Source organism: Cryptotermes secundus, unplaced genomic scaffold (assembly GCF_002891405.2).
Source record: "Cryptotermes secundus unplaced genomic scaffold, Csec_1.0 scaffold885, whole genome shotgun sequence".
NCBI lineage: Eukaryota > Metazoa > Arthropoda > Insecta > Blattodea > Kalotermitidae > Cryptotermes > Cryptotermes secundus.
In genome coordinates this window covers 578,833-605,880 of record NW_019731235.1, presented here as the reverse complement: position 1 = coordinate 605,880, position 27,048 = coordinate 578,833, and the positions used below count along the sequence as shown (strand labels likewise).

At 42.3% G+C, this 27,048-nt stretch overlaps 1 protein-coding gene across 9 annotated transcripts in view; it reads left to right on the top strand.

Moving 5' to 3' along the window:
* Window positions 1–27,048, top strand: part of LOC111866616 (CAP-Gly domain-containing linker protein 2) — a 133,898-nt gene that overhangs the window by 27,990 nt on the left and 78,860 nt on the right. For all 9 annotated transcript variants that reach the window (XM_023855746.2, XM_023855745.2, XM_023855740.2 and 6 more), the window contains one exon: window positions 12,095–12,406. In XM_023855746.2, coding sequence (XP_023711514.1) covers window positions 12,286–12,406 — 121 coding nt within the window. In that variant the 5' untranslated portion in view covers window positions 12,095–12,285. The remainder of the gene's footprint in view (window positions 1–12,094; window positions 12,407–27,048) is intronic.

Sequence of the window (27,048 nt, the reverse complement as noted above, 5' to 3'; positions counted from 1 at the left end):
GCCCTAGTCAAAATACCCCAATGGATGGATTACTTGTGGAAATAGTAGCTAGAGATGGGAATTGTTTACTTTAAGGATTTCGTCAGTACAAAGTATTAGAGGTGGGTGTGAAACTTGGTCTCTGACATTAAGGAACATAGACTGAGGGTATCTGGGAACAGGGTATTGTAAACAGTCTTTGGACCGAAGAGGGATGAAGCGACAGGAGGTTGGATCAAACTGCATGAGGAGCTTCATAACTTGTACTCTTCTCCAAATATAATTAGAATGATCAAGTCAAGGAGGATGAGGTGGGCAGGGTATGTACCACGAATGGGGGGAAGAGGAATGCATATATGATACTGGTGGGAAAACCAGAAAGAAAGAGACCCCTGGGAAGACCAAGGTGTAGGTCGGTGGACAAAATTAGAATGGATCTTAGAGAGATAAGAGGGGATGGTATGGATTGGATTGATCTGGCTCTGGATAGGGACCAGTGGAGGGCTCTTGTGAGTACGGTAATAAACCTTCGGGCTCCATAAAATACTGGGAAATTTTTGAGTAGCTGCAGATGTGGCTTCTCGAGAATGGCTGAGCTCCATAATTAAGTAAGTTAGTCTGAAGGATTGAATTCTTTTATGGTTTTCAGTTGAGGTTAGTTGGATGGCATTTTGTTTCGAATGAAGCTATTTTCAGGTTCACCGAGCAAGTAGTCTGAAGCGGTGACGCTTCTGGGTCATTACAAGAAATGCACTTTTGTAATCTCGGCCGTGTCGCAATAATTAGGGTTTTCGTGGTCTGCGTGCCTTCCCAGTTGAATGTCGTGCAGTATGTAGGCCATAATCGCTTCCCGTCGAATCTGTTCAAGCTCACCAAACGGGTACCTTCTCTTAGTTTTCGATGCTACAAGACCGCTGTAGTTGATAGAGCGTCTTTAAATAACCTACGAGCCATCTTCCCAGAGTATAACGAAACCAGCACTTGCTCTGTGTCATGTCAGTAATACTCCGAACAAGAACACCGTGACATGACGCCCTAAAGCGGGAATAGCGAAGTAAGAATAGACGTTCATTGCTAGGCAACGACTCGGTAAACACATTCCCGCAGCAACGAATACGCAAGCAACAATCGAGTAACTTCCGTATCTATGCAGAGGCGATGTAAACACGCCTTCCCAACAATAGAGAGGATGTGTTTTCTGCGTGGTTCGTGCAAAGTGGTTATGAAGGAGAGTTCCGAAGCTGGCTGCAGTAGTATAGAATTGAGTCGAGTTTCGTGACGCCAGCCTGCCAGGACATAAGCAGAAGAATTAAATTGAGTTGTCAGTTGCAGAATAATGGCGAGAAAGGAATTATGCTGTGAAAAGAAGACCTCACGTGTGATTTGAAGTTACAGGAGACTGTTTTAGTTCCTGTGTTAAAATCCTTTGCCAGAAAACGGGTAGCGGGGACTGTAATAGACTGAGGGTAAAAGTGTTTGAAGTAGTGAAGTGTGAAGTGTGAAGTGCGAAGATTAGCGGTAGCGCTGTATTACTTGTGGTTCCAAGTTGTGTGCATAAAGTGTCAGTAAATCCAATCATCCAGTTCAAAAGCCGCATATAAGTCACGCACATCCCCCAAAATCGTGACAGTATTTTCATTGTGTGTTGGCCTGACCTTCTCGTGAGGATAATTGAGGAGCTATTTCAAGGAAATAGAGGCTTCGGTCTAGGAAACCGAGATTAACGGCCGTGGGGATTCGTTGCGCTGACTACGGGACACCCTCTATCCGCTAAAGTTGGCACTAACTTCGCCGACAAGCGGCGGTAACTCGGTCGGTATAGTTCACTTGCGGACTACAGGCCACGGAGTTTGTTTTTTATTTCTTTTGACCTGATATAGCTTACTCAGTCCTCTCTTGTAGTTCATCGTAAGTAAAAATACTGAGTAGCAGTCAGAAAGTTTTTGTTTGACCGCGTCATAGCTCAAGCGGTTAGTCGCTGGCTTCCCACCGCGGCGGCCCGGGTTCGATGCCAGGTCTGGTCAAGTGTGATTTGTGGTGGACAAAGTGGCGCTGGGGCGGGTTTTCTCCGAGTACTTCGGTTTCCCCTGCCAATCTTCATTCCACCAAATTTTCCATCATCATAATCACCCGGGGCAGTCTGCAATAGGCCAATCAGTGGCCGCCGTGCCGAGTGGACCCAGTTGGACTCCATCCCTCTCTAAGCGAATTTAAAAAAAAGGGGTTGTTTACTCATTTTGCCTTTATAAAATGTGATAGTATTTAAAACATGAATGTATGTTTCATACGTTGCTTCTGTAGTAGCTTCATTTAGTAACTTTTCGATTTTTTGCATATGTATTATTTTTAATATGTGCTGACGAAAGTACGGGCATAAATTACAATCTCGGGTTAATATACGTACTTTGCAGGTTTGTGCGTGCAAGTTGGATGTGTGGGAGCGGATGACACTTGTACGTGGAAGCCCGTGCATGCAACCCCGGGGCTGATTTCTCACAAGTTGTGACTACTTCAGCTCTCAAGTATAGTTCCTTGAAAACACGGGAAGACAAATGCTTTCTGTGCGGGAGTGATAAACTTCGTGCTTAAGTTGCCTTTGTTTTCGGGGAAAAGTTCTTCCGCTGTCCGTTACTGAAGAGACGAGATCAGGTTTGTTTCGTTAATAATGTGGTTCATACTTGTGAGAGCTGAAACTTGCACGTCTAGTGAAAAAAAACATAAAATGTTCTCATTGCCGCTGCTTATTCAGATAGTAAAAAGTTGTCCCTGATTTTAATTAATTAAGCACCACGCCATAAAGACGTATGGGAGAGTGAAGGTATAGCTCCACTATTCTTTGCCTCGGCACTATTTGGGGGTGAGTGGGCAGCTTCACACCACGATCGCTCTACCCTCAGGAGAGAGAGCCCCAGATACTCATTGGGTAGGAGGCTGGATGGGGACCCAGAGCCGTTCTGGGCGTGGGGGCAAGAGACATACGTAATCGGATAGTACGTTACCTAATACGGTAATGAGGCACAATGACATGTGGACTGGAATACATCAGAGAGTATCCGATTTCCTGCCTTCCCACACTTTCATTCCTCAGAGGAAGAGATTCACTTCCGCCTTCCAGTGTAGACAGCCATGCACGCAGAGTTTCCCGGACGGTTTTGGACCTTCACGATTGTTATCGGCGGAGATAACTTCGCATATTGAGATGCTGCATCATTCCGGATCGATTTGAACTTGTTCCAGAGCAGTTTTTTACTTTCGTTGTCCACACACGCACGCATGTGTGTGTAGAACTGGTTAGAACTGTGGTGAGGCTTTTTGTTATTTGTCGAAAAGGCACATATTCATTAGTGGCATATTGTCAATATAGACTATGACGCAACAAATAACAGTTGTTTTCGCACACGAATGCGTACCTAACTTCCTCCTCGACAAGAAAACAGGTTGAAAATTTTGATCAAGGCAGAAGACTGCGGTCAAGATCAAGTTCGCAAACTTGTCGACGGTTTTCGCTCCCCAAGGCAAGGTTTTAGCTGTAGCGTATTAAATACGAGTAGGTGGTCATGACTTGTGACTCATACGTTAATGCCGACGGCTGCTTTGATTACAGCACGCTTGAACCCCGTATTTCGCTACGATTCAGTTTCGCAGGCAGAACTGTGTATGTATGGCCCGCTGATGTGTTCTGTTGCCTTTCCGCTTAGTATCCCCTCCCCCGTCCACAGATCGAAGCCGAATACCGTATTAGCCCTAATATAAGGCGAGGTTTCTTGTTTCAGAGAGCGCTTCTTGAAAAAGAGGGGTCACCTTATTTTCCTGTCCTTAATAAATATAAAGAGGATGATTACGAGGAATTCTAATTTCTAATTGTGATGATATTTGTGAAAATACCAAGAACTATATTCACGATATTAATTTTAAATTTATTATTTTTAATAGTATAATTGTACTTCTTTTGCTTACAGCCTCGGAACTGAATGACACATTCGGTTTTGTTAAAAAGAAGTTTCCCACTCCCCTGATTTTCTCATTTGAAAAACAGGTTCACCTTATATTCGGGCTTATACAGTACTTGCTCTGAAACTAATAAATGAAAGCAGTGGACCGACACTGAGCTTCAGTGTAGTTGGACAAGTTTTTAAATCAATTAGCTACCTAATCTCCAGGCCGTGCCATAGCTCAGGCGGTTAGTCGCCGGCTTCCCACTGCGGTGGCCCTGGTTCGAGCCCAGGTTAGGTCATGTGTAATTTGTGGCGGATGAAGTGACATTGGGCCAGGTTTTTCTCCGAGTACTTCGGTTTCCCCTGCCAATTCTCATTCCACCAACTGCTCCACACTCATCTATGATTCGGGCCTGGTACAATAGACTAATTGGTGGCCGACGTACAAAGTGAACTCAGTCTCACCCCACCCCAAGAAATTAAAAAAACTACCTAATCTCCAGCAGAAGTTAGGCTCATGTTGCGTCGAATGGGAAATGGAAGGTTGGTATTGATTACTTGGGATGGATATGAAAGGAAGCTGTCATACGTTGTTTAAGGAACTTTCACGGCATTCTCTGCCGGGACTACAGGAAGCAGTAAAGCTGAAGTTTTTTTTGTTTTTTTTTGTTTTTAAATTCGCTTAGTGGAGGGTGGAGTCCAACTGGGTCCACTGGGCACGGCGACCACTGATTCGCCTATTGTAGCCTCCCCCCCAGGGGGATTATGATGATGGAGAATTTGGTGGAATGAAGATTGGCAGGGGAAACCGAAGTACTCGGAGAAAACCCTCCCCAGCGCCACTTTGTTCACCACAAATCCCACTTGACCAGACCCCGGGATCGAACCCGGGCCGCCGCGTTGGGAAGCCGAGCAGGCCGCCTCCCTATATGAGTCAAACAAGATTTCAAAATTAAGTAGCTTCTGAAAGGTTCTGACGGTGGTGTGTAACACTCGTGATTACTGGGTTTTTACACTTCTTCCATCGTTCGGTATTATGAAGAACACTGTAGTCCCAAAGATCACAAAGGCCATTAAGTTCCATATTTAACACAAACTGAAATTGTGTTGTTTCTTAAAGACTGTCAACCGGCTGTACACAGTATTACGACTCGTCATTAAAGTAACACGAACGTGGCTTCCACGTCAATAAGAAATTTAAAAGTGTAAGACATTAAATGATGCCCATACAGGCTGTAACGGAAATTGGTTTGTTGGTTCAGAATCCCAGTAACACATGCAGATCCAGTAGTGTCTGATCCCATGAGTATTACTTTCACGATGTTAGAATAAATGAATTTATTCATTCATTCATGTGTAATCTGTCAAGATGACAGGTCCACAGTCTCTTCCAAAACAGTTCCTCCACTTGATTCGATCTAGAGCTTTCTCTTTCAAATGAAAATATCCTCTTCTGTCCTCAAGGTCATCCAGCATCTTCTTAAGTCTTCTTCGTCTTCTGGTCACTTCTATCCGCCCCTCTATCTTTCCTTCAGTAACCTCTTTTAGAAGGCAGTTACCGCGTAAGATTAGCTTTGCGTTTTCTTATTTCGTGTAGGATATTCCTCTGCTCACTGACTCTAAATAACACTTCTTCATTTCTAACATAATCGGTCCAACTGATCTTCTCCATCCTTCTCCAACACCACATTTCGAAGCTTTCCAGGTGCTTCTCATCTACTGCCTTAAAAATGAATTTATATTTGAAGCTTATTTATTAGGCTGGAAATACCACATCATTTCCTTATTGCTTAAGGAAGCTTTCATATTCAACGAAATTTTTAATCGCTTAGTGTGTTTTACGTGTCATTGTATAGACTTATGCATGATTCAGAATGTGTGTATATACAGTGTATATTGTATACAAAAGCCCGAGGCAAGCTGGGATAACGTGTAATCGTGAGTTGGATCAGCGAAGAGCCCATCTATGGAAACTGTAGTTAGAGACAGGAATTGTTTTGTTTGGAAGGTTCCGCCAATTTGCTGCATTTGAGCCCCTTGGGATTAATGCTCAGCTACGTATTAGGAGTTAATGATATGGGAATGATCGCTAGGCGGAAGTGAATTTCCCAGGACAAATTTCCATTGTTGATAGCTGGCATATTCAGTGAAGTCGTGCTTTAAGTATATTAATATCGATCAGTGGATGGATTACTTGTGGAAATAGTAGCTAGAGATGGAAATTGTTTGCTTTGGAGATTTCGTCAGTACAAGGTATTAGAGGTGGGTGTGAAACTTGGTGTCTGACATTAAGGAACAGGGGAACAGGGTATTGAGGAGAATATTTGAACCGAAGGGGGATGAAATGACAGGAGGTTGGAAAAAACTGCGTAATGAGGAGCTTCGTAACTTGTACTCTTGTCCAAGTATAATTAGAATGATCAAATCAGGGAGGATGAGATGGCCGGGACATGTAACAAGAATGGAGGCAAAGAGGAATGCATAAAGGATATTGGTGGGAAAACGAGAAGGAAAGAACCACTGCGAAGACCAAGACGTAGGTGGATGGGCAGTATTAAAAAGGACCTTAGAGAGATAGGATAGAATGGGATGGCTTGGATTGATCTGGCTCTGGATGATGACCATTGTGGCATTTTGTGTCCGTTGAAAAGGAGGAGAGGCTAGGTACTTTTGACGAAATATGCTTTCTGTAAAGCATTTCATCTATATAGAAGCTGTATGTGGCTATACTTTGAAGCCTAATTTCTTAGTACAAGTGTAACTGTCTTTCCAAAACGTTTCAGGTTATTGAAGTTGATACTGCTGATGAAGTTGTTCGTAACATTTCCATGTCGAAATGTCAACTGTCTTTGTGCAAGTAATTTAATAATTGCGGCGATAAGACACGGCATTGAGTAATTGTTTTGGGTTAAGAGTTTTTTCTAACATTTCCTCGTTGAAATTTGAGCTGCCTTTATGCTAGTAGTTTAATAATTGCTGCTATAAGACAGCCCGTTAAGTAATTGCTTTAGGTTAACCAACACGGAAGTGAGACTGCTGTATCGAGGCGAATGTTTTGTATCCTTATCGCTACTACGCCACTAGGACTGGCCAGTGTGACCTATATGTAGCGCAGTGCGTGTTAATGTTGCACACTACCACACACAGTTCTGATGTTGGTAAGAGACCTTATACGGGTAAGCAATGAGCTTGGTAACTGGCATCAGGCGTCATACATCTGCCAACATATTCCTCAAATATGACCTAGCACATGGGAAGGGCTCTGCATCCTGAGTTAATCGTATGAACGCCTTCATGAATTCCTTGGAGAAGAGTCATTCAGTAGCTAGTAGTCGCTCAGTTAGTCAAGAATGTTACTTTCTCTATTTCATAAATGTATCCTGCGAACGACCACAGTCTGCAGTTCCCGATTTTCGCAACTTAACTGGTTCCGCATCTCTGAGAAGGAAATGGCAGTATGGCCTTCATGTCACGTTACTGATCTCAGTTCCGGTTTGTTTCGGCTGAAATTAAACTCCCATTTTGAATGTACGGTTGTGATTACCAGCTTTGGGGCAGTAGATGTTGACGCAGAATGCTCTATTCGTTCTATCAACCAGCTACTAATTCTGTTAGCCGTAACAGGATGCCTTATTTGGACAGAAATAAATGGTGCGTTGGGATTGTTCGGAAGACTACGTTAATATTTTTAAAAATTCTGCGACCATGTACAGGGGCGTCATTAAGGCATAGGCGAAGTGGGCCATGACGTGCAGGTGTCTAGCATGAGAGGATGGAGGGCCCCTGAGGCTTTTAAGTGCAACGAAAGCAACGTGCTTTCCACTCCCTGACTTCAGTATTTCTAATAAATAGTAAGGCGTCTAATACACACACACTCCACCATATTTTCCAGTGTCCTTGAGCCCCGCATTGAGCGTTTGCCTATGGCCTTGTATGTGTAAAAGCAGACATTGAATTGTTTCATTCATTATTGTACTGTGGAAGGCAAACAAGTCGATTTTGAAACCGTATGTCCGGATTGAACCCTGTGTGCAGGCGGGTTAGAATACCTCCACTGTAGCATTGCGAAAGGGAACCTTGTACCCGGGGATATAACTAGGCCACCCTGTCACTGGGGGGGACGATAAATGCAGAGGCATGACCCCTCAGACTGGGGGTTGGACGCAAGGCTGACGAACTGACTGTGTAAAAAAATACCGTTGGGAAGTCCAAAGATGTGTAAACCGGCTGGTCTAATTTAATAGATAAATCTGGCGGAATCTTCTAAGGAAGGGCGTGGCCCAAAGAGGGCTGATTTGCCAATGATGATGATGATGATATCGCGATTGAATTGTTTGTTTCCGTAGTGACAGTAGAATTCCGAGACAATGCTTTAAAATGTGTTTGTGCCAGTCCCTTATCAAATCTTCCTTCACTGTAGTGAATTTTGAAGCTAAAAGAATTGCAGTAAGATGCAGGAGCAACACTTCTCAAATACAATTGAAGACACAGAAAATATGGGAGCTGTGTATCTGTGCACGCACAGTCAACCAAACTTATTACAACGTTTCAGTAGAATGAATGGAAGTGTTTGCGACCTCTGAACACTAAATCTATAGTCACTAACGTGACTGCTTATAAAGTAAGCTTACATGTTGTTCAAGAGCCGTAAATGTTCATGGATCGGTGAATGTCCCTGTGCTGGTCACACCGTAGTGTGATGGTGCTGTAGCAATTACAGGATATACTTTTTTTTTTATACGCAATCACTGTGTGCGCCTCAGGTCGTGAAAGTCATTTTAGTGCAGCAAGTGGCTCATAGATGGCGTAAGGATACGCTGACTTGTCCGTGGACTACACGCTTATGTTGCTTTCTGTTGACTGTTGTCTCGTGCGGTTTCTGAACCACGGACTGATGAAACTAGTGCATTTCCCATGATCCGGTAATCTATACGTCTCAGACTTAGAATTAATATTGTACTCTACAAATCGAGATATTATTAGCACATCAAAATGCCTGTTTAAAGCATAATCATGTGAACTCGAAGAATATTTAGTTATCAGTGCTCCGCCCTTCACAATTATGCACGAAGTCATGTGGAATAATATTGTATTTTGAGCATCCTGTTGCATTAATATATCATTTATTTCACATATATTTCCGTCTTAAATGCAACTTATTATATAGTCACCCTTCTTCCACAGTAAATGGTTCGGATATATATGGCCATCATCAGGTGTCTTCTGTCTTGCTAAAATTGTTGCACTGTATGTCAACATTTCCTGTCGCGTGTGAACTCGATATTTCATGATTAAAATAAATTTACCTTAATTAAAACAAATTAATTAACATCCCAATATTTTCCTTGTGGTCGTCGTCCTTTCTTCTCACGCCGTCTCAGCTGGTCTCAACTACCGCCATATTATGACAGGATCAGTATTACTATCTTCCGTTGCAGAAGGTAGTTGCACGAAAGTAAAAAATACAATCATGCATTACGAAGGACGAACATACCCACTTGAGATCGCTTAAGATGATATGCGCAACTAGTCAAGAATAAGTTTCCTCAGTATGCACCTGCAAATCTGGAAACCAGTTGCCTGCTTGGAATCAGAGACATTTCTCGGAAATTGCGGTTGCGTTGCGGTTGCCAGTTTCCTTGGTGTGCCCTCGCCATAATATTTCATTTCGAATGGGACGTGAACGTCTAATAGTTTTTAAAACCCAAGTGTGATCCTTGTTACAATAGTCCACAGACTGTGGCCGCCACAGCACATGGAACTAAGAAACATCCAAGACATTACACATCGCTGACAACGACAGCACAGCAACCAAGTTAACACAACAAAGAGGAATAGCAAGAAAAAGTACCTATACACAATTTTAAAATTATTTTAACATTTATTGCATTTACAAGACTGTATTACGTATGTATATGAAGTGCATATGGAATAATTGCCACAGAAGCCTATATTCGCCTCTGAAGAATCTAGGTTTGCAATTTTTTACGTTGCTTTCCACCAACATAGCCTGTGTACAGTTATATTATACGTCAAAAGTTTACAACATATTTCTGTCGTTGGGCAATAACCAGGCGTTGTACATGCACTTCTGACTTACCCGCTGTGACGGTGGGGTTTTTGTAAGATGGCTCTATGCCTTCGCCACAATTTTACGCAAATCGACCGATATATCTCCCAGTCGCAACATAAAACTTCGAGAGAGGGAGGAAGAGGAGTAAGAAGTTCAAAACGAATCGTAGACGAATCATTTAGCCACTAAGAAGAAAAGGAAAATGAAAAATATATCCAGTTGTAAAACGGTAGTGTGCCTAGTTGTGGTAAAAATATAGCCACTAACTTGATTCCGGTATTAATTAACCCTTTAAAGACTGGTCGGTCGGTCGGTTTTTCTAAATAATATATACAAATTCAGTCCGTACGTCACAGGAAACACATTACATCTCCGCTTCAAATATCAAGAAAAGATGCAAGAAAGATGCATAACCGAGGCATAATCTGCTCTGCAAAGCCTGTAATGACAGAGAACTAGTATATGGCGCAAAAGGAATAATTATTAATATTATATGTGCGGCTTGTACACTTGACGTAAGGCCAAGCATATTCATAAGCGATAAACCCATCTTGTCCTAGCGGATGTTACATAAGGACTATTACCGCAAGGGTTCAGCTGAAAAAAATCTGGTCGTGAGTCCCAAGGTGCTTGTCGCCAAGACGAACTGATTGGCGGTAAACCGCAAGTCGTAAAGTAACTTTGACTTTTGACTTCGACTGTTTAAGGACGCAGTCTGTTTATTCTGAAATATACACGAAACACGTTGTGGGCAGAATGCTGCGTTTCAATGTGTTAAAAAAGCAGGTGGTACATGTAGTGACCGCTGGGCTCTAACGGGTAAATGGGAGGCGATATATTTGATAGGTTCGCAGATATGGATGGCGTTACGGACTGGTTCTGATGAATGCTGATTTATGGGAAATGATGATTGAAGGTCGGATGACGTAACGTAATATTTAAGAAAGGTTTAATTTATTGTAAATAAATTATTAGCAGGAAATAATGAATTGTAATGTTTTTTATTTTAAGATTGGGGAACTTATGTTTTAAAGAAGTTGATAAAGGGAGAGAAAAGGAAAGAAGCAGAGAGTGATCTAGTAAGAATAAATATGGTGCGAATGAAGTGGGTATATAAACGGAATGTTTTGAAGCGTAGATCTGATGAAGATGTGGAGCCCATCCGATAAAAATGTTGGTTTTACGTGGGAGGGTCCTGTTATATTACAGAACCTGAACTGTACTAAGGATGTGATTCTCAGAATAAACGGAAATTGTTTCTGTAGGCAACATGAATTAATTGGGTAGACTTGAAAGGATTCTGACGATGGTGTATACTGTACTTCTTTTGGCTTATTTTGAACTTCACCCATCGTCTGGTATGTAAAAGACAAAAAACCACGACGTTTCGGAGACTGGATGTCTCCGTCTTCAGGTGGATAGGGAAGGTCACTGGACCAGTGATTGAGACTAGCTCTTTCTAAGGGGCCCAACTGAGTAGGTTTATCCTTCCCTATCCACCTGAAGACGGAGACAGATCCAGTCTCCGAAACGTCGTGGTTTTTTGTCTTTTACATACCAGACGATGGGTGAAGTTCAAAATAAGCCAAAAGAAGTACATGAATTAATTGGTCTTTTTAATGTATGCAGACTTCTTTTTCACGAGATAGGGACTGACATTTTAAATAAGCATCTTAATTAGGTGAACTTTCTTCAGTGGGTTAAGGGGTCGCATTTTCAACACCTTTTCATAACTTGGAAATCATTAAAATTAATTCCCTCATATTTGTAAGATGCGGTGAACATTCAGTAGACCCTAATGATGAATGTGTCTCAGGTGTTAAAATTAATTACTTTCTTATTTAAGAATATATATATAAGAACCCATGTTACTATTCATGGCCTGCTGGGGGAGGGGGGATAGTATTATTCTCAATTCTCCTGGCATAATAACGTCTGAAAATTAACAAGTATGGCAGGGCATGTAGCACCCCATTTCATGGAAATCCATCCAACCTCTTCGAAGATACATCGGACGGAAGAATGCCTCTTCCCCTGCATGTACTTACCTTGTCCACACAGCACATAAGAACAACGTGTAGAACTAATATATTTTCTTTTGTTTCAGGTTTCGTTTGTGTGTTCGCATCGCCGCCATGTTTTGCCATTCGTGATGACGTTCTTTATCTGACGGAGTCGGCTGTTTTTATTTTGTTGCTGCTTCTTTATATGTAATAAATTACGTAATTTATATATGGATATTATTTCTATCGACCCTATAACTGAAATACGTCCGAAACAAGCGATAATACCGATAAAATGAGTTCGTCTGGACTACCGAAACCTTCAGGGTTAAAACCACCCACTAAAATCAGCAGGCCATGCACAGTCACACCAAAACCAGGTCTTCCATTAGCTGCTACTCCGTCTGCCAGAGCCAGTGAGTACTCTGCTTATGCATTGCTGTTGCGCTTTCAGTATGTACTTTTGATGTGAACTTGTGATTTATAGCAATTATTCTATTTATTAACATTAATTTATGGTAGCATGTGTTAGGCGATGTTCCGGATATCATGGTATAGAGCACAGCGGAACAACAATGAAATTAACAGGATCGAATTTTGCAAATGCTTTCCCGAAATTGTACGTGTATCTCTCCTCGGTTTGCAATGAGAACAACTTTACGCCGTAAGTTGCTGTTAGTTACACGCATCGCTATGCATGCTTACCGTTTTTGTGACACTTTGTGGTGGAACTAGTCATAGGCCCGTAATGTGCGAACACCGTATATACCGGGTGTCCCAAAAATCATCAATCAGTAAAATATACACTAAAATACGTCAGAAATTCTCTATTACTCATTGATTTTAATAAAAATTGTTCGAAACGAGGTCCTCCATATACAGTGCACAACTCACAACTCCATGACACCGCTCTGCAGATTCACTGGCAAGTTTAAATCTGAACATTCCCCTTAATATTAGAGAATGTTCAGGTTAACTGACTTTTGCGCCGCAGTGTATACCAGATTTTTACCCTCCCCGGTTCCATTTAGTTGTGTAAAACTTTCGAATGTCGCTTTCTTCGAATCGTTTTGAGAACTTCATTGATTTCAGTTGTACGGTACGTGCGTTGTATTGTGTGTGTACATACATACGCTGCAATGATACGTATGTCTATCTACTGTGCCCCAGGAGATGTAGAAATTTGTTCCAATCTGTACGAAATTGTAATAGGTCGAGAATTCTTTGAGAAGGGAGCAGTGAAGGTGGGGCATCTAAACCATAAAACCAAGGCCTCATGAGCGGGTCGCCCAGAATATCCGACATCCTCTCGCTAAGTGAAGAAGCATTTAACAGTGTTTTGTGGATCTTGAGTCCATCAGTACGAATGACGGGACGAAGCGTTTTAATATAACGCAAGTAAGAAGCACGTCTGTCTGCAGGTTGACGTAATCAGGAAACATACATGTCTCGTACAGTGTAAGATGCAAGTTGAGATCGAAACGTAGAAAATATAATCGCACAGACTGTATTGTCACGTATCCGGGGTTTGCGTGACGAATGAGACTGGTTTTACATTTGTTGATGGAATTTATTGGAACTTTATACAACTGGTTACAACAGTTCACAAATCACTGTCTGACAGCCATCTTCCTCCTGCTGGATACCCCAGTGGAATTATTATACTCGTTTGAACCGTCAGTTCAAGTCAAGTCAGAGTCACATTGCGACTGACGGTCAGCCAGTCAGTCAGTCAGTCAGTCTTGGTGTCGAGCCCAGTCTGAGGCTTATGACCAGATATTTATTACTGTTTGGCAGTTTCGGTCTTGTTTTTGTGGGGCGCCCTCTCTGACAAGAGGACTGTCTGTCTTTTGTCAGAGTCATTGTCTGCCATAGTAGTTAGTTAGTTATTGGAGAGGGTGGGTTTCCCCATGCACTTAGACCTGTATTGGTCCATTGTGCTTCCCTCTATGATTTCTACCAGTCTCTATATCCTACCGGTATTGGTGCTTACCATAAGTCCCGCCCAGCCAGCGAGACCGGCTCTACTAGCTGAGAGGTATCTATAATGCTTCCCCCATCTACCAGAGGTATTAGTGACTGCTGTTGGGCGGGAAACGTCCGCAATTTTGGCTCAGTGACCTCCTTTGGAGGTATGAGGTTCTTTTACGTGCCGTAAAGCTACGACACGGGACCCACGGCTTAAAGTCCCTCCGGGAGGACTTGTTCCCTGAATTTTTCCGCCCTTAAAAATTCGACGACCTCCGCCGGCTATTTGAACCCGCGTACTACGAGTCATGAGGTGGGAACGTTACCTCTAGACTACGGAGGCCGCTTGTCTGCAATAGTAAGTCATTTGTCATAATGTAAAGGTTATTTACGTTTTACATGTTAAATATGTTAGTAAATATATATAAAATATATACAGGGCCTCTGTCAGTGTAGGCCCAGTACAGCAGATTATGCCCTATTTCTAGTAGCTTCCGCTATAACTGCAGTCTAGTCACATGAACGGTTGTATGCTTCACCGACGCCAAGTTTAAGCCTCTCAGTACTTTCTGTGGGAGGCTTCGCCTTGTCGAGTATTCCGAAACTGACAATTAAAAGTCAAAGTCACATTACGACTGACGGCCAGTCAGTCAGTAAGTCTTGGTGTCGAGCACCCTCCTGGGGTCATGACGAGATATTTATTACTGTTTGACAGTTACGGTCTTGTTTTCTGTGGGCGCCCTCTCTGACGAAAGGGCGGGTCTGTCTTTTGTATATGCTGTTGGCCCTTGCCAGCGCAGTCTTTCTCGGGTCCGAGTCCGTTTGGACTCCAGACCATATTTTACTGTCTCTAATTTGAGACTTCCCTTTTCGTCGCCTCCTACGACTCGCAGGGTCACGGTGGAGGTATTCGACCCCGTCGCCACACGGGTGACTCCAAACTGACAATTATTGTATGCTTCTCATTATATGGTCTCGGGTCGGACCACAGCACAGGAAACACATCCGTTGTCTAGCACTGGATATATGCGAACCCACATAGGAAACATCTCTTGCAAAACTGATTCTGTTGTTGCGTGCGTGTCTAGAAACGCGTCTACTCTATTGTTGGTTGCGTATTTGTTGCGCGGGTTTCTTTACCGAGACGTTCCCTAACAGTGGGTCTACATGTCGCAATATTGATGCCTGGTTGAGACATGTTGCCTTTAACATATCTCCCAGAAATATTTTAGAGTGATTAACGTATTTATTTTATAAAACTATGCATAATAAGACGGAGGAACTGCGAAATTAGTATTTCCATCCCGTTTCAGGGCAAGGAGGAAGTTAGAAAGGCATCCTGTTAAACTCGAACCATACTTAATATTTACGGGCCTGAATACGTTCCCCTGAAACGTTGATGCCATCAGCCAGACTACACGGTATCACATCGTAGAAGAACATAATATTTCATGGCCGTGAGAACCTCAAATCTCGTAACTTTCTTTGTTCGTTCACTCGTAGCACAACCTTGGCAGGCTAGTTGACTGATACAACTTCTTTATTAAAACCGTCACAACACAACTATAAAAAGGTCAGTGCCAAGTTCGGCTCTGCTTGGCCGAGAACTTAACACCTAAATATGGCAGAGCCAGACTTGGCACTGACCTTAATATAGTTGTGTTGTGACGGTTTTAATAAAAAAATTGTATATTATAACACAACGGGATACATGAAATGAGAATTATAGTTGACTGATTTTATGAAGGTAAATTATTTTTTCTTCCCCTGTGTATGTTGGCTGGGCGATGGAGTGCGGAATTCGAGTCTAAAAGCGCAGTACTTTGGAGAATATTTGGACCTAAGAAGGCTGCTGTTATTATTTTAGGATATAAGCAGATTTTTTTTTAATTCGCTTAGTGGGGGGTGGAGTCCAACTGGGTCCACTCGGCACGGCGGCCACTGATTGGCCTATTGTAGCCTACCCCGGGTGATTATGATGATGGAGAATTTGGTAGAATGAAGATTGGCAGGGGAAACCGAAGTACTCGGAGAAAACCCGCCCCAGCGCCATTTTGTCCACCACTAATCCCACTTGACCAGACCAGGGATCTAACCCGGGCCGCCGTGTTGGGAAGCCAGCGACTAACCGTTTGAGCTGTGGCGCGGCCCAAGCAGAAACTTACTAATTTATGGATCTCCCCTAAGTAGTTCTGCCAGGATAGTGTGTTATGGGCTGGGCGTCTAACTAAGACAAAATGAATGCATATAGAATTTTGGTAAGGAAACCTTTGATAACGGCCACTTGGAAGACAGAGATTTTAAGCTGGATCTTATGGAACTAGGTAGTGAGGATATGAGAAGGATGGAACTGGATCAGGAACGTGTCCAGTAGCTAACTTCAGTATGGGCGACGTCGAACTTCGCATACACTTGCCACAATGTCGGTTACGGTAACTTATCGAGCTTTGTGCGTGTATCGAGGCCGCGCCATAGCTCAAGCGGTTAGTCGCTGGCTTCCCAACGCGGCGGTCCGGGTTCAAGTGGAATTTGTGGTGGACAAAGTGGCTCTGGGGCGGGTTTTCTCCGAGTACTTCGGTTTCCCATGCAAATCTTCATTCCACCAAATTCTCCATCATCATAATCACCCGGGGCAGGTACAATAGGCCAAGCAGTGGCCGCTGGACTCCACCGATACTAAGCGAATTAAAAGAAAATTGTGTGTGTATCGATACGTACGTGGCGGCTCTATCAACTGCTCACATCCCATTCTTTCAGATCCAAAAACGGAACTCCACAAACCCTCGCATTACATTCAAAACTCATTTTTAAACGAATGATAAAATCTGTATCATAAATACTCGCAATGCTATATACTCCTTTGTGATGTAACAAGTTTCGTACATTCGGCAGTATTCGCGTACTTCAGTTTCATTTCTACTTCTTCGTATTTAAGAGTCTGTCCTATTGAAATGTCCTAGCTCCATCTTTGACCAGCTTATCTCGTCCCAGGGGATTCCAGTCTTCCCTTATTTCAGGGCGGAAGTTAAACAATTTTTGCTAAATATTTGTAGACGTTTCTGTTATTTCGTTTATTTTTTTCAGCACAGTTCATAAGTGTTTGGTTAATGTCAGATATCATGCATTGAAGTTTTATCCGAAATGTAACTCCATATTGATCTCTAAAATTTTAATTTCTGGACTCTGAAGTGTTTTACTTTGTATGCCTTTTATTCTATAGTTAAGGTTACAGGTTTCATTACTTCATGTGAGAACTTAAATTGCTGCTCTTGATGTACATAATTTATACATTTTAAATTCTTTTTGTAATTGTTGTGTTATTTCTCACATTTGCTTAAGAATGTTTAAGAAGGAGGTGCTGGGGAGAGTGTTTGGACGAAAAAGTAGGAGATATCAAGACACTGGAAAAGTTGCATAATGAGAAACTTCATAATTTATAATTTCACCAAATATTATCTTATTAAATTTATTAAATGAAGTAGGATGAGATGAATAGGGCATGCAGAACGCACATAGAGATTAGAAATGCCTAAACAACAAGAAAAACAGACTCCATTGTTTTTAGTCTGCAAGCGAACTATACCGACCGAGAGACCGGCGAAGTTAGTGCCAACTTTAGCGCATAGAGGGTGTCGCGTGGTCAGCGCAACGGATCCCCACTACCGTTAATCTCGGTTTTCTAGACCGGAGCCGTTATTTCCTTGAAATAGCTTCTCAGTATCCTCACGAGGCTGAGTGAACCCCGTTCCAGACCCACTACTTCTCAGAAAATCTGGTAGTGCCGGGTATGGAACCCGGGCCTCTGGATCTGTAGCCAGGATCTGTGACCAGTAGATCACAGACGCGGTCTGAAATGCCTGCGCATTTATCGACAATATCTGACTAGCAGCAACACACGAAAAAGTAATATTAGATTGGAACGTAAAGAAATGGTGCTGCAGGGCGTGGATTTGCTTAATGTGCTTGAGGATAGGGGCGAAGTGAAGACTCTTGCGAATACGATAGTGAACCTTCGGGCTCTGTAAGACTTGAATGGCTGAATAGCTTTCGCCGATTCGGATCCTTGTAGTTTATTAGTTTATATTGTTCTACATGTATGCCGTAACCGTGGTAGTGGCAATTTGATGGTCTTAATCCAATTTAAGGCATATTCATCCTCCTCAATTAATTACTAGTAGTCATCAATTCAGTATTGGTATTATGTAACAATATCCAGACATCGCAGAGAAGAGTCGAGTTGGCATATTTAATGAGTGATATGTAGATGTTTATCTCATGCCCATAGCTCCACTGAATTGTAGTATGAAACACTGATGTAACTGCGATATTTTTGGCGCACCTTATTTAGATGTAAAATTTTATAGTAGTTGATAATGACGTCATATGCAGACTAGATGGAGTGTTTACAGCACTCGATAAAGAAGGTACAAAGTGTTCTCACATTGTGTCGTAATAAGGTAAGCACACGCATAATAATAATAATAATCGCAAATGTAGCTATTTTCAAGTGATTTTTATCAATTCGCTATTTACAGTGGTCAGATTTTTTTTATTTTTTTTTCTCTTGGCACTACAGCCCCAGTGGGCCTAGGCCTACCTCCATGAACTCCGTTCACTTCGGTTTTTCTAGATCTTACACATTCGGTAGGACTCCTTGTACGGGTGATCAGCTCGTCGCAAGGCCTCTACCTGTAGACAAACACAGAAAAACGCACACACACAAACTAAACATCCATGCCCTGAGTGGGATTCGAACCCACGATCCCGGCTTCCGAGCGAGCGAAGACAGTGCGTGCCTTAGACCGCTCGGCTACCGTGACCGGCGGTCAGACTTTTACTGTTGGGAACAATATTAGATCATCATTAAACGTGCGTGACTTAAAATTCGAAATACAGTCGGAACCAAGGATACCGCGTTTTATGGGAAGCTCTATGGATAAATAATTTATTAAGGGCATATCTGCCATGCGATCATTAACTGTGATGTTGAAGAAAATTCTGTAATGAGCTTCATAACTTATACTCGTCGCCAAATGGCATTAGAATGATCAAGTCAAGGAGTATGAGGTGGGCAGGGCATGGAGCACGAATGGGGAGAAGAGGAATGCATATAGGATATTGGTGCGAAAGTCAGAATGAAAGAGACCTCTAGGAAAACCAAGACGTAGATGGGTGGATCATTTTAAAATGGATCTTAGAGAGATAGGATGGGGTGGTATGGACTGGATTGTTCTGGCTCAGGACAGGGACCAGTGGCGGGCTATTGTGAACGTCGTAATGAAACTTCGGGATCCACAAAATTTTTGGAAATTCTTGAGTAGCTTAGCGACTGGTGTCTTCACAAGAATGACTGAGCTCATTGTCGTTGGTTAGTGAGTGACTGAGTTAGTTGATATGTCTGACGGACGTAAAGGAAACAGGAATGTTATTATTTCGGATAATTATAACCACCAGTTTGCTTGCCAACTAACGAATCAACAAACTCCATGGTGCACGGTCTAGAGAAATTGATAGTTCCGCAGATGACGAAAAAAATTCTGTCTTCTGTAGAAGCAGAAGGTTCATTATAGCGTTGATAGAACCCCATTTCGTAAGTCTATCGTGAGCGAATTGAATGTACTTACACCTTCACACCATGCATTGCTGTACCTTCCATCTCACACTACGTCTCTTAGATGTTCTCTTTCCTTTAGATTTCCCAGTAAGGATTCTGCATACATTTTCTCAAAGACTTTTTTTTTTATCACAGGGGGTATGTAGATTCTAAAGGGTTCTGACGATGGTGTATAACCCACAGAGTCACTGGGGTTTTGGACTTTTCTATCGTCCGGTATTCTAGAAAATAGAAAACACGACGTTTCGGAAACTGGATGTTTCCGTCCTCAGGTGAGGAGGGGAAAGACACCTACTCAGTTGGACCCCTTAGAAAGAGCTAAGCACTGGTAGTGACTGAGATTAGCTCTTTATAGGGAGCTCAACTGAGTAGGTGTCTTTCCCCCCTCACATTAAGACGGAACCAGATCCAGTTTCCGAAACATCGTGTTTTCTATTTTCCAGAATACCGGACTATGGAAAAAGTCCAAAACCCCGGTAATTCAGTGGTTGTGTGTGTACCATAGCATGCAGTTTTTAAATCTCTGTATTCAGAGCTGCAAATTTTACGTTCAGGGGCCATTTTAACATTGATATTTCCTTGTATAGTGAAAAGAATGATGAAATCCGAGCCATATCATGTAGTGATCATATCCGTAGTCGTTAAACTTTCGTATTTGAAAAATAATCATTACCATGGCACTTAGAGGTGACAGAGTCTTATGTCATCCAAAGTTTCCTGTTATTATTATTATGGCTCTACAGCCCTATCTTGGACCTTCGCCGCCTTTTCAGTTTCTTAATCCTATACACAGCCAGTAGGACTCCGTGGACGGGGCATGAGCACGTCGCAAGGCCGCTACTTACACACAGAACAACACAGACACAGAATAAACGCACACAGTACAGATATTCATGCCTTGAGTTGGATTCGAACCCACGATCCCAGCGTCCGAGCGAGCGAAGACAGTTCATGCCTTAAACCGCACGGCTACTGTGTTTGGCAGAGTTTCCTTAATTGGACAGGGATATATACGTAGTAATACCTAGAAGAAAATTCAGAATTGGACATTCTTGAAATAAATTTACTGTGTATGATGTCACTGCTGGGGTACATGGTGATGTTGAGTACGCTGAATTCTTCGGCAAAACATAGACGTATTTATAAGGCACTGAGCAACAGCCGAACTGTGTTCCCCACTGTAGTTGGCGCGGGTTATAGTTCTGTAGGCTTAAACCCCACCTATTGTAATCGTAATTGATTGTGGTTTTCTTCTTAGTTCCGCCAGACAAATGCTAAGACGAAACATAAAACATGCTGAAACTTTTTTCATAGTAGGTCTTTTGCAGATGACTACAGTAATTGTAATGCCCCTGCTCTTTCTCGGTATCGTTAATTCAATAAGGAGCTAAAAGAAAATAAAAGTTCTGAATGTTATTAAGCCAAAATGCTGTCTCACTAGGAAAATCGTCTACGTTTCGGAGAATTTGCTGCCTCAGTATTCAGGTATTTCCGACAATTTCTGTGACTGTTTAAGGACACCACTACTTGCTTTAACATTTATAACTCAGCGTTTCGCCCACATCTTCATGGGACACATTTAGTTCTTGGAAGAGACAGCGATTAGTTTCCTGATCGCCCTTTCTAGAGCAACTTAGCTGTGTGCTGCTATAGTGCTTTGCTCACTCTTCGAACCTGAAGATGGGGATGCTGTGTTCCTCCGAAACGTCCTTAAACTTCTGCCATAGTAGATAGTGTTACAGCTTAGAAGTTAATACTGTCAGTTATTTAAATATTTTTTGCAAAATCGAGTAAGTTGGCACAAGTGGCAACTTTTCTGACTTATTCGTGAGGTTCTCGGTTTGAATCTTGTCCGGAATACCCATCATACTTAAGTTTTTCGTTATTTTCTTCAGTCCCTTTAGTCGAAGTCCGATCTCTGATTAGGCCAGGACAGCTTCCTTTTATAAACTTTCCTATCCATTACTTAATACCTTACAAGCCCAAAGGTCGCGGGTTCGATTCCCGATGATGTCATGGAATTTCTCAGCTGATCTATTCCTTCAAGACGTACTATGGCCCTGGTGTCGACTCAGCCTCTAACCAGGAATCTTCCTGGGTGTAAAGGGCGGCCGGCGCGTAAAGATGGCAACCTCACCTTCATTTTTGTATAGATTGTATAGAAAATGTGGGAGCCTCGACATCTCACAACTCTGTAGTCCTCCACGGCATGTTACAGGTAGAGCTTTACCTTTTACTTTATCATTGGGCGCTATATAGCTTGAGGTACTGACGGTCGCAGTGAGTAACCATGAACAAACTAATAAAATTAATATGAGAAAGTAGACCGTTGTTTATTCGCCAAGCCGAAAATACACACGCAAATACAGAATAACAAACACGTGTCAATGCAGTAATATTGGTTTATTTATTTGGAGATTGTTGTGTTGACTGCCATATAATGATACCAAACATGAGCATATTAGATTATGCGTTTTTCTTAGCTGCGGTTACTAGTCTTTTCAGCATGCGGTGCCCGAACAGAAGCCACCCGCGTCACTCTCTGCATGCTTTGTGATGCCGCACGGGTTAGTGTATCCCCCCACCCCACCCCCTACCACCAAACTTGGCCCATTTCGTGCCAGCGTCTTCGATTTTACATATATTGTTGTGTTTGTTTTGTTATGTATTAAAATAATGTTTTAGAATGTTTTTCAGTTTCAGCGGTAGCCAGATATTATGAAGGATTACTAGTAGCGTTTTTACGCTGCCTTGTCATAAATAATTCTAAATTGAATCTATATAATAAAGGTCCAGTCTTCGAGTGGGTTATTTGTCTTCGAACAACTTAGTTTGTCTCATACTTATGAATCCTTACGGGAGTGGAACATGAAACGTATGTGAACTCTTAATAACAGAATCAAATTTGCAATTTCACTGCTAATTCTTTACATAACAGTTCAGGATAATCACGCTTGTTGTATATGAATAAGTTTCAGATAATATATTGGATTATTCGCCTAATTATAGTGCAGTAACCTTAACGTAGCTGTGTTGCCTTTCAGAAATTCACGCGTGACAATTTCATTTTCTTCTAACAACAAGGATTATCTCTCTAAATTAGCATAGTCCAGTGCTAAGTTTACAAGAAAAGATCATATACATTTCTTGCTAGGCAGATGTCGCTATACAAATCACATACCGGCACTGCGATTTTCACGCGTAGTGCTGCTGAGTATCTCAGTACCAGACGTAAAGCTCCAGACTTGGATTCTATAGGTACCACTGTTATAGTTGGCTCAGACTTATTCTCCGAAGGTGCCTGGTTTGAATCTCGGTCAGGACACCGAATATCCCGACTAAGGGTTTGTTGATTGTCCTCAGTTCTACCTAGCGAATGTCGGGATAATAGTGAGACATATTTGCTCAAAGCAAGAAATGTGGAGCCAGAGAAACAGCATTCGTTTCTACGCAGCGGCTCCGTAAATACGTTCCAGCAGCAACGGATACTCATGCAACAATAGAAGTACTGTTGGAAACGGTATTTTCAACTCGCTTCTTGCAAAGGGGTTGTAAGGAAGACGGTTTGGGCAACCGAGTCAGTTCTGTAAGGGAGTCTCTGTGGTAAAGAGGCAGTTGGATGGAAGCCGCCGTTTAAAGAGGACTAGACATTGTTATAAGCTGTTACCAAACAACTACTAGTAAAGACACCGCGGGCTGGAGTAGGTTTAGCGTTATTTTGTAAAGTGTGGAAATAGCGATCGCGATGTAGTTATTTGTAGTTACGATCTGTGAGTGATTAATAAATCTGATTATCCAAAACCCCGTGTATAGGCACTTGAACACGTGACAGTACCTTAAAATAGGCTATAACCGCTTCCCTTCAGTTCAGTCTTGTTCGCAGAACGCGATTATATAGTCACACCGCAGCAGTTGATAATGTCGTTAAGTTACCCAGTTACCCACGATGCATGCGTCCATCTAGAAATCCCAGGGTTGTGAACCAGCCAAATCCATGCAAACTCAATATTCATGATGATCCTCAGAATTACTGGGTTTTTGGACTTTCTCCATTGTCCGGTATTCCAGAAACTAGAAAACACGATGTTTCCGAAACTGGATGTGTTTCCGTCCTCAGATGAGGGGGAAGACACGTACTCAGTTGGGTTCCTTAGAAAGAGCGAACCTCAATCACTAAGGTATCCAACTGAGTAGGTGTGTACCACTCCCCTCTCACTCGAGGATAAAAACAGATCCAGTTTCCGAAACGTTGTGTTTTCTGGTTTGTAGAATACCGGACGATGGACAAAGTAAAAAACCCAGTAATTATGTGTGTTATACAACCCTTAAGAATCGACTTATTCATGATGATGTTTCTGTTTTATTCGACGCTGTATGACCTCTGCAATTGAAACAGCATAGTAAAATAATTTCTAACTAACTCTCTTCTTCTCAATGTCCAGACCGGCTGTGGGACCCACTCAGCCTCCTATCCAATGAGTACCTTGGGCTCTTTCTTCGGGGGCACAGCGGCAGGTGCGTGAAGCTGACCACTCATCTCAACCTAGTGCAGAGGTCAAGAATGGGGGAGCTATACCTTCACTCCCCCACGCATCTTTGTGGCATGTTACTTAATTAATTTAGTCCAGAAATAAACTTACCTTTACTTTACCCAGACATAGCAGGCCTAACATGCCTAACATTAATGCTGACCAACGTGAAAGAGACACAAGAAGCGTCATTAGGATAGAATGGGCTGTTTTTTGTCTTCTGTCACTCGTGATTATTTAATCTGAATTTCAACTTCACAATTGTCCTTGTGCCCGTAGATAACGACATAATTATACCATAAATAATGTTACACAAGCGTGCCCATTTAAAAAAACAAGTACTGCAATTTGAGAAAAATTGTGTATGTTTGTTGTTGCTACAATAAGTCTTTATGTTCTTGGATTCACACACATGTCGCTGTTGTGACCTTCGGAACACGTTTAGTTACCGTGGTTACTGTGAAAATGTACGAAGCTGTGTACATGTTTTTGGCCCTTCTCAACACGATGCGCGGTGGGGTCCATTAACTCAGATATGGGTTTAGGGTGTGTTTGGGTTATAACATGGCCCTGACTGCGATACTTCATCCTCTTACCCGTCCACACAATGCAGAAGCAAGCAAGTTCTGTTTGAGTTATATGTAGAGGAGTAATGGATATATGGACCGACACGAGCCACAATCCGATCTGTGTCATAAATTTCGGCTTGTACCTCTCCCACCCATAACCTGCTTTTTTAGATAAATTCGTTTCCTTTTATTTTTTCCGGACTTGAAACATGCTGACGACACAGATAAATCTTCCTGTTGTGTGTTCATTTCCATGCAGATAGCACATGCTGAGAGCATAACGCCGTGTAGTCCGTTGAAAGTCAACCGACGTTACGGAGGAACATGTCGCCTCCATCTTCATGGTCGAAGAATAAGCCAAACAAAAAGCCAGCGTGAAGCAGGTAGCAAGCAGCACGGCTTTGTATCCCAGAAGATAGAAACCACCGCTGTGAGAAGCTAAAATCCTAAACACATACAGTGTAGTGCCATGTGTTGCCTATGTAACGCGACAAGTAAATTCACGCGGCTCTCGGATTCGGTTAAGACGTTTATTGACAATCTCTTTTACACTCGCGAGTACAGTTATTGACAACTTCACTATCACAATTACTTGCACCGCTGGTCTTGGCGAAGTGTCTTCTGTCCTTTGTCAGATGCGAGCTTGCTTCTGCTCTAGTCGGAGCTACACCAAAAACTGAGTGGTCTCGTCGAAGCTGCTCTTTTATAACGTGCACTCCGACTGACTAGTGAACATCGTATACAAGGGTTCCGTTTTATCCGCTGGTAATATTCGTTTCCATGGATATCCTTTCATTTCCGGGAAAACACAGTTGTTGTTTAAGCTATTCCTATGCAACTGTCTGCTGGTATTGCGTTTCTACTGAAGTATAAATTCTTATCGCAGCCGTTGCCTATCAATGGACGTCTTATTGCCCGGCTTTTTGACGGCACGCCACAGTATAATTGTTGCCACACTTTTCCAAAAAAAAATATATAATATTCGAGCTGCACAAAAATACTGAAGTAACCAACATATTGGGGTAGACTATTTAATACCGTAGCTTCTGTGGAAACTGATATCTCCCTAACCATCCCTTTTGGTTGAAACTAACTCCACGGAGCAGAGTCGTATGGAGGAGCCAGTATCCCCTCTGGTAGTAAGGAAATTCCTGACCTTTTATGCAGCCCGAAGGCTTATTGCCGTGTTCACAAGAACCTGTGGCCTTAAGGTCAGTTTCATTTCACTAGCATAAAGCCTGTTGAAAGTTCAGCGGGAAATTATGAAAAACAAACTTCACCAAAAATAATTAATCTCAGTAGCTTGAAAGGTTTTGGAAAGACAGTAAACTTCATGGAATGACAGTTGCTTTACATGAAGCAGTGCTGCTGTCATTTTTCTTTCTTTCGTTCTTTCTTCCTTCTCATTTTACTTTCCTCATTATTTCTTTATCTCTTGCAATGTTTATTCAGTCGTATTTTCCTCTCTGCTCGTGTTATCAGTACCCATGTGTCTCCTCTGTTTATAGCATGCCGGCGACAGAAAGATCTGCACCGCAATTTGAGGAAGTTTTTGTTATTTGTGGTGGTTACTTGCATTTAATGGAATTAGATTCTTGGACACATGCCGTTTTTGTGACCTTCAAAATACATTTCGTTACCGTGATTTCTATGAACTTATAAATATGTGTATATATACAAATATATATGGTCGCAGTGTGTTTCTTGTAGAAGAAAGGATGGTTAAAAGAACTTGTTTTGCATTCGAAGCCCACCATATATCGGTAAAATTAATAACTTCCTGGGTTGCCCTTCCAAGTGGAAGTTTTTTCACCTGGGAGGAACTGGATGGAACTTCAGAGAAACAGATGAGCAGAAGCATAGCCATTGCAGGCGTACCTCTTTTATTGCGCTTCGCAGATATTGCATTTTTTACAAATTGAAGGTTCGTGGGAACCCTGCCTCGGGGAAGTCTACGGCGCCATTTTTCCAACAGCATGTGCTCACTTCCCGTCTCCGTGTCACATTTTGGTAATTGTCGCGATATTTAAAACTTTTTGAATTATTATTATTATATCTTATGGTGATCTGTGATCTCTGATGTTACTATTGTAATGGGTTTGGAGTGCCACGAACCGCGCCCATATAAGTCGGTGAACTTACCCGATAAATGTTGTGCGCGTCTGGCTGTTCCACCGACTAACCGTTCCCCCGTCTTTCTCCCTCCGTTCGGCAAATTTCATTTTTGTCTTATTTTAAGAAATGGTCACAGCCACCGCAACCTTAAGCAGCCACCACCCTGATCGGCCAGCAACCATCAACATCGAGGCAAGACCCTCCACCAGCAAAAAGATTACGACTCGCTGAAAGCTCAAATGATGGTTAGCATTTTTTAGAAT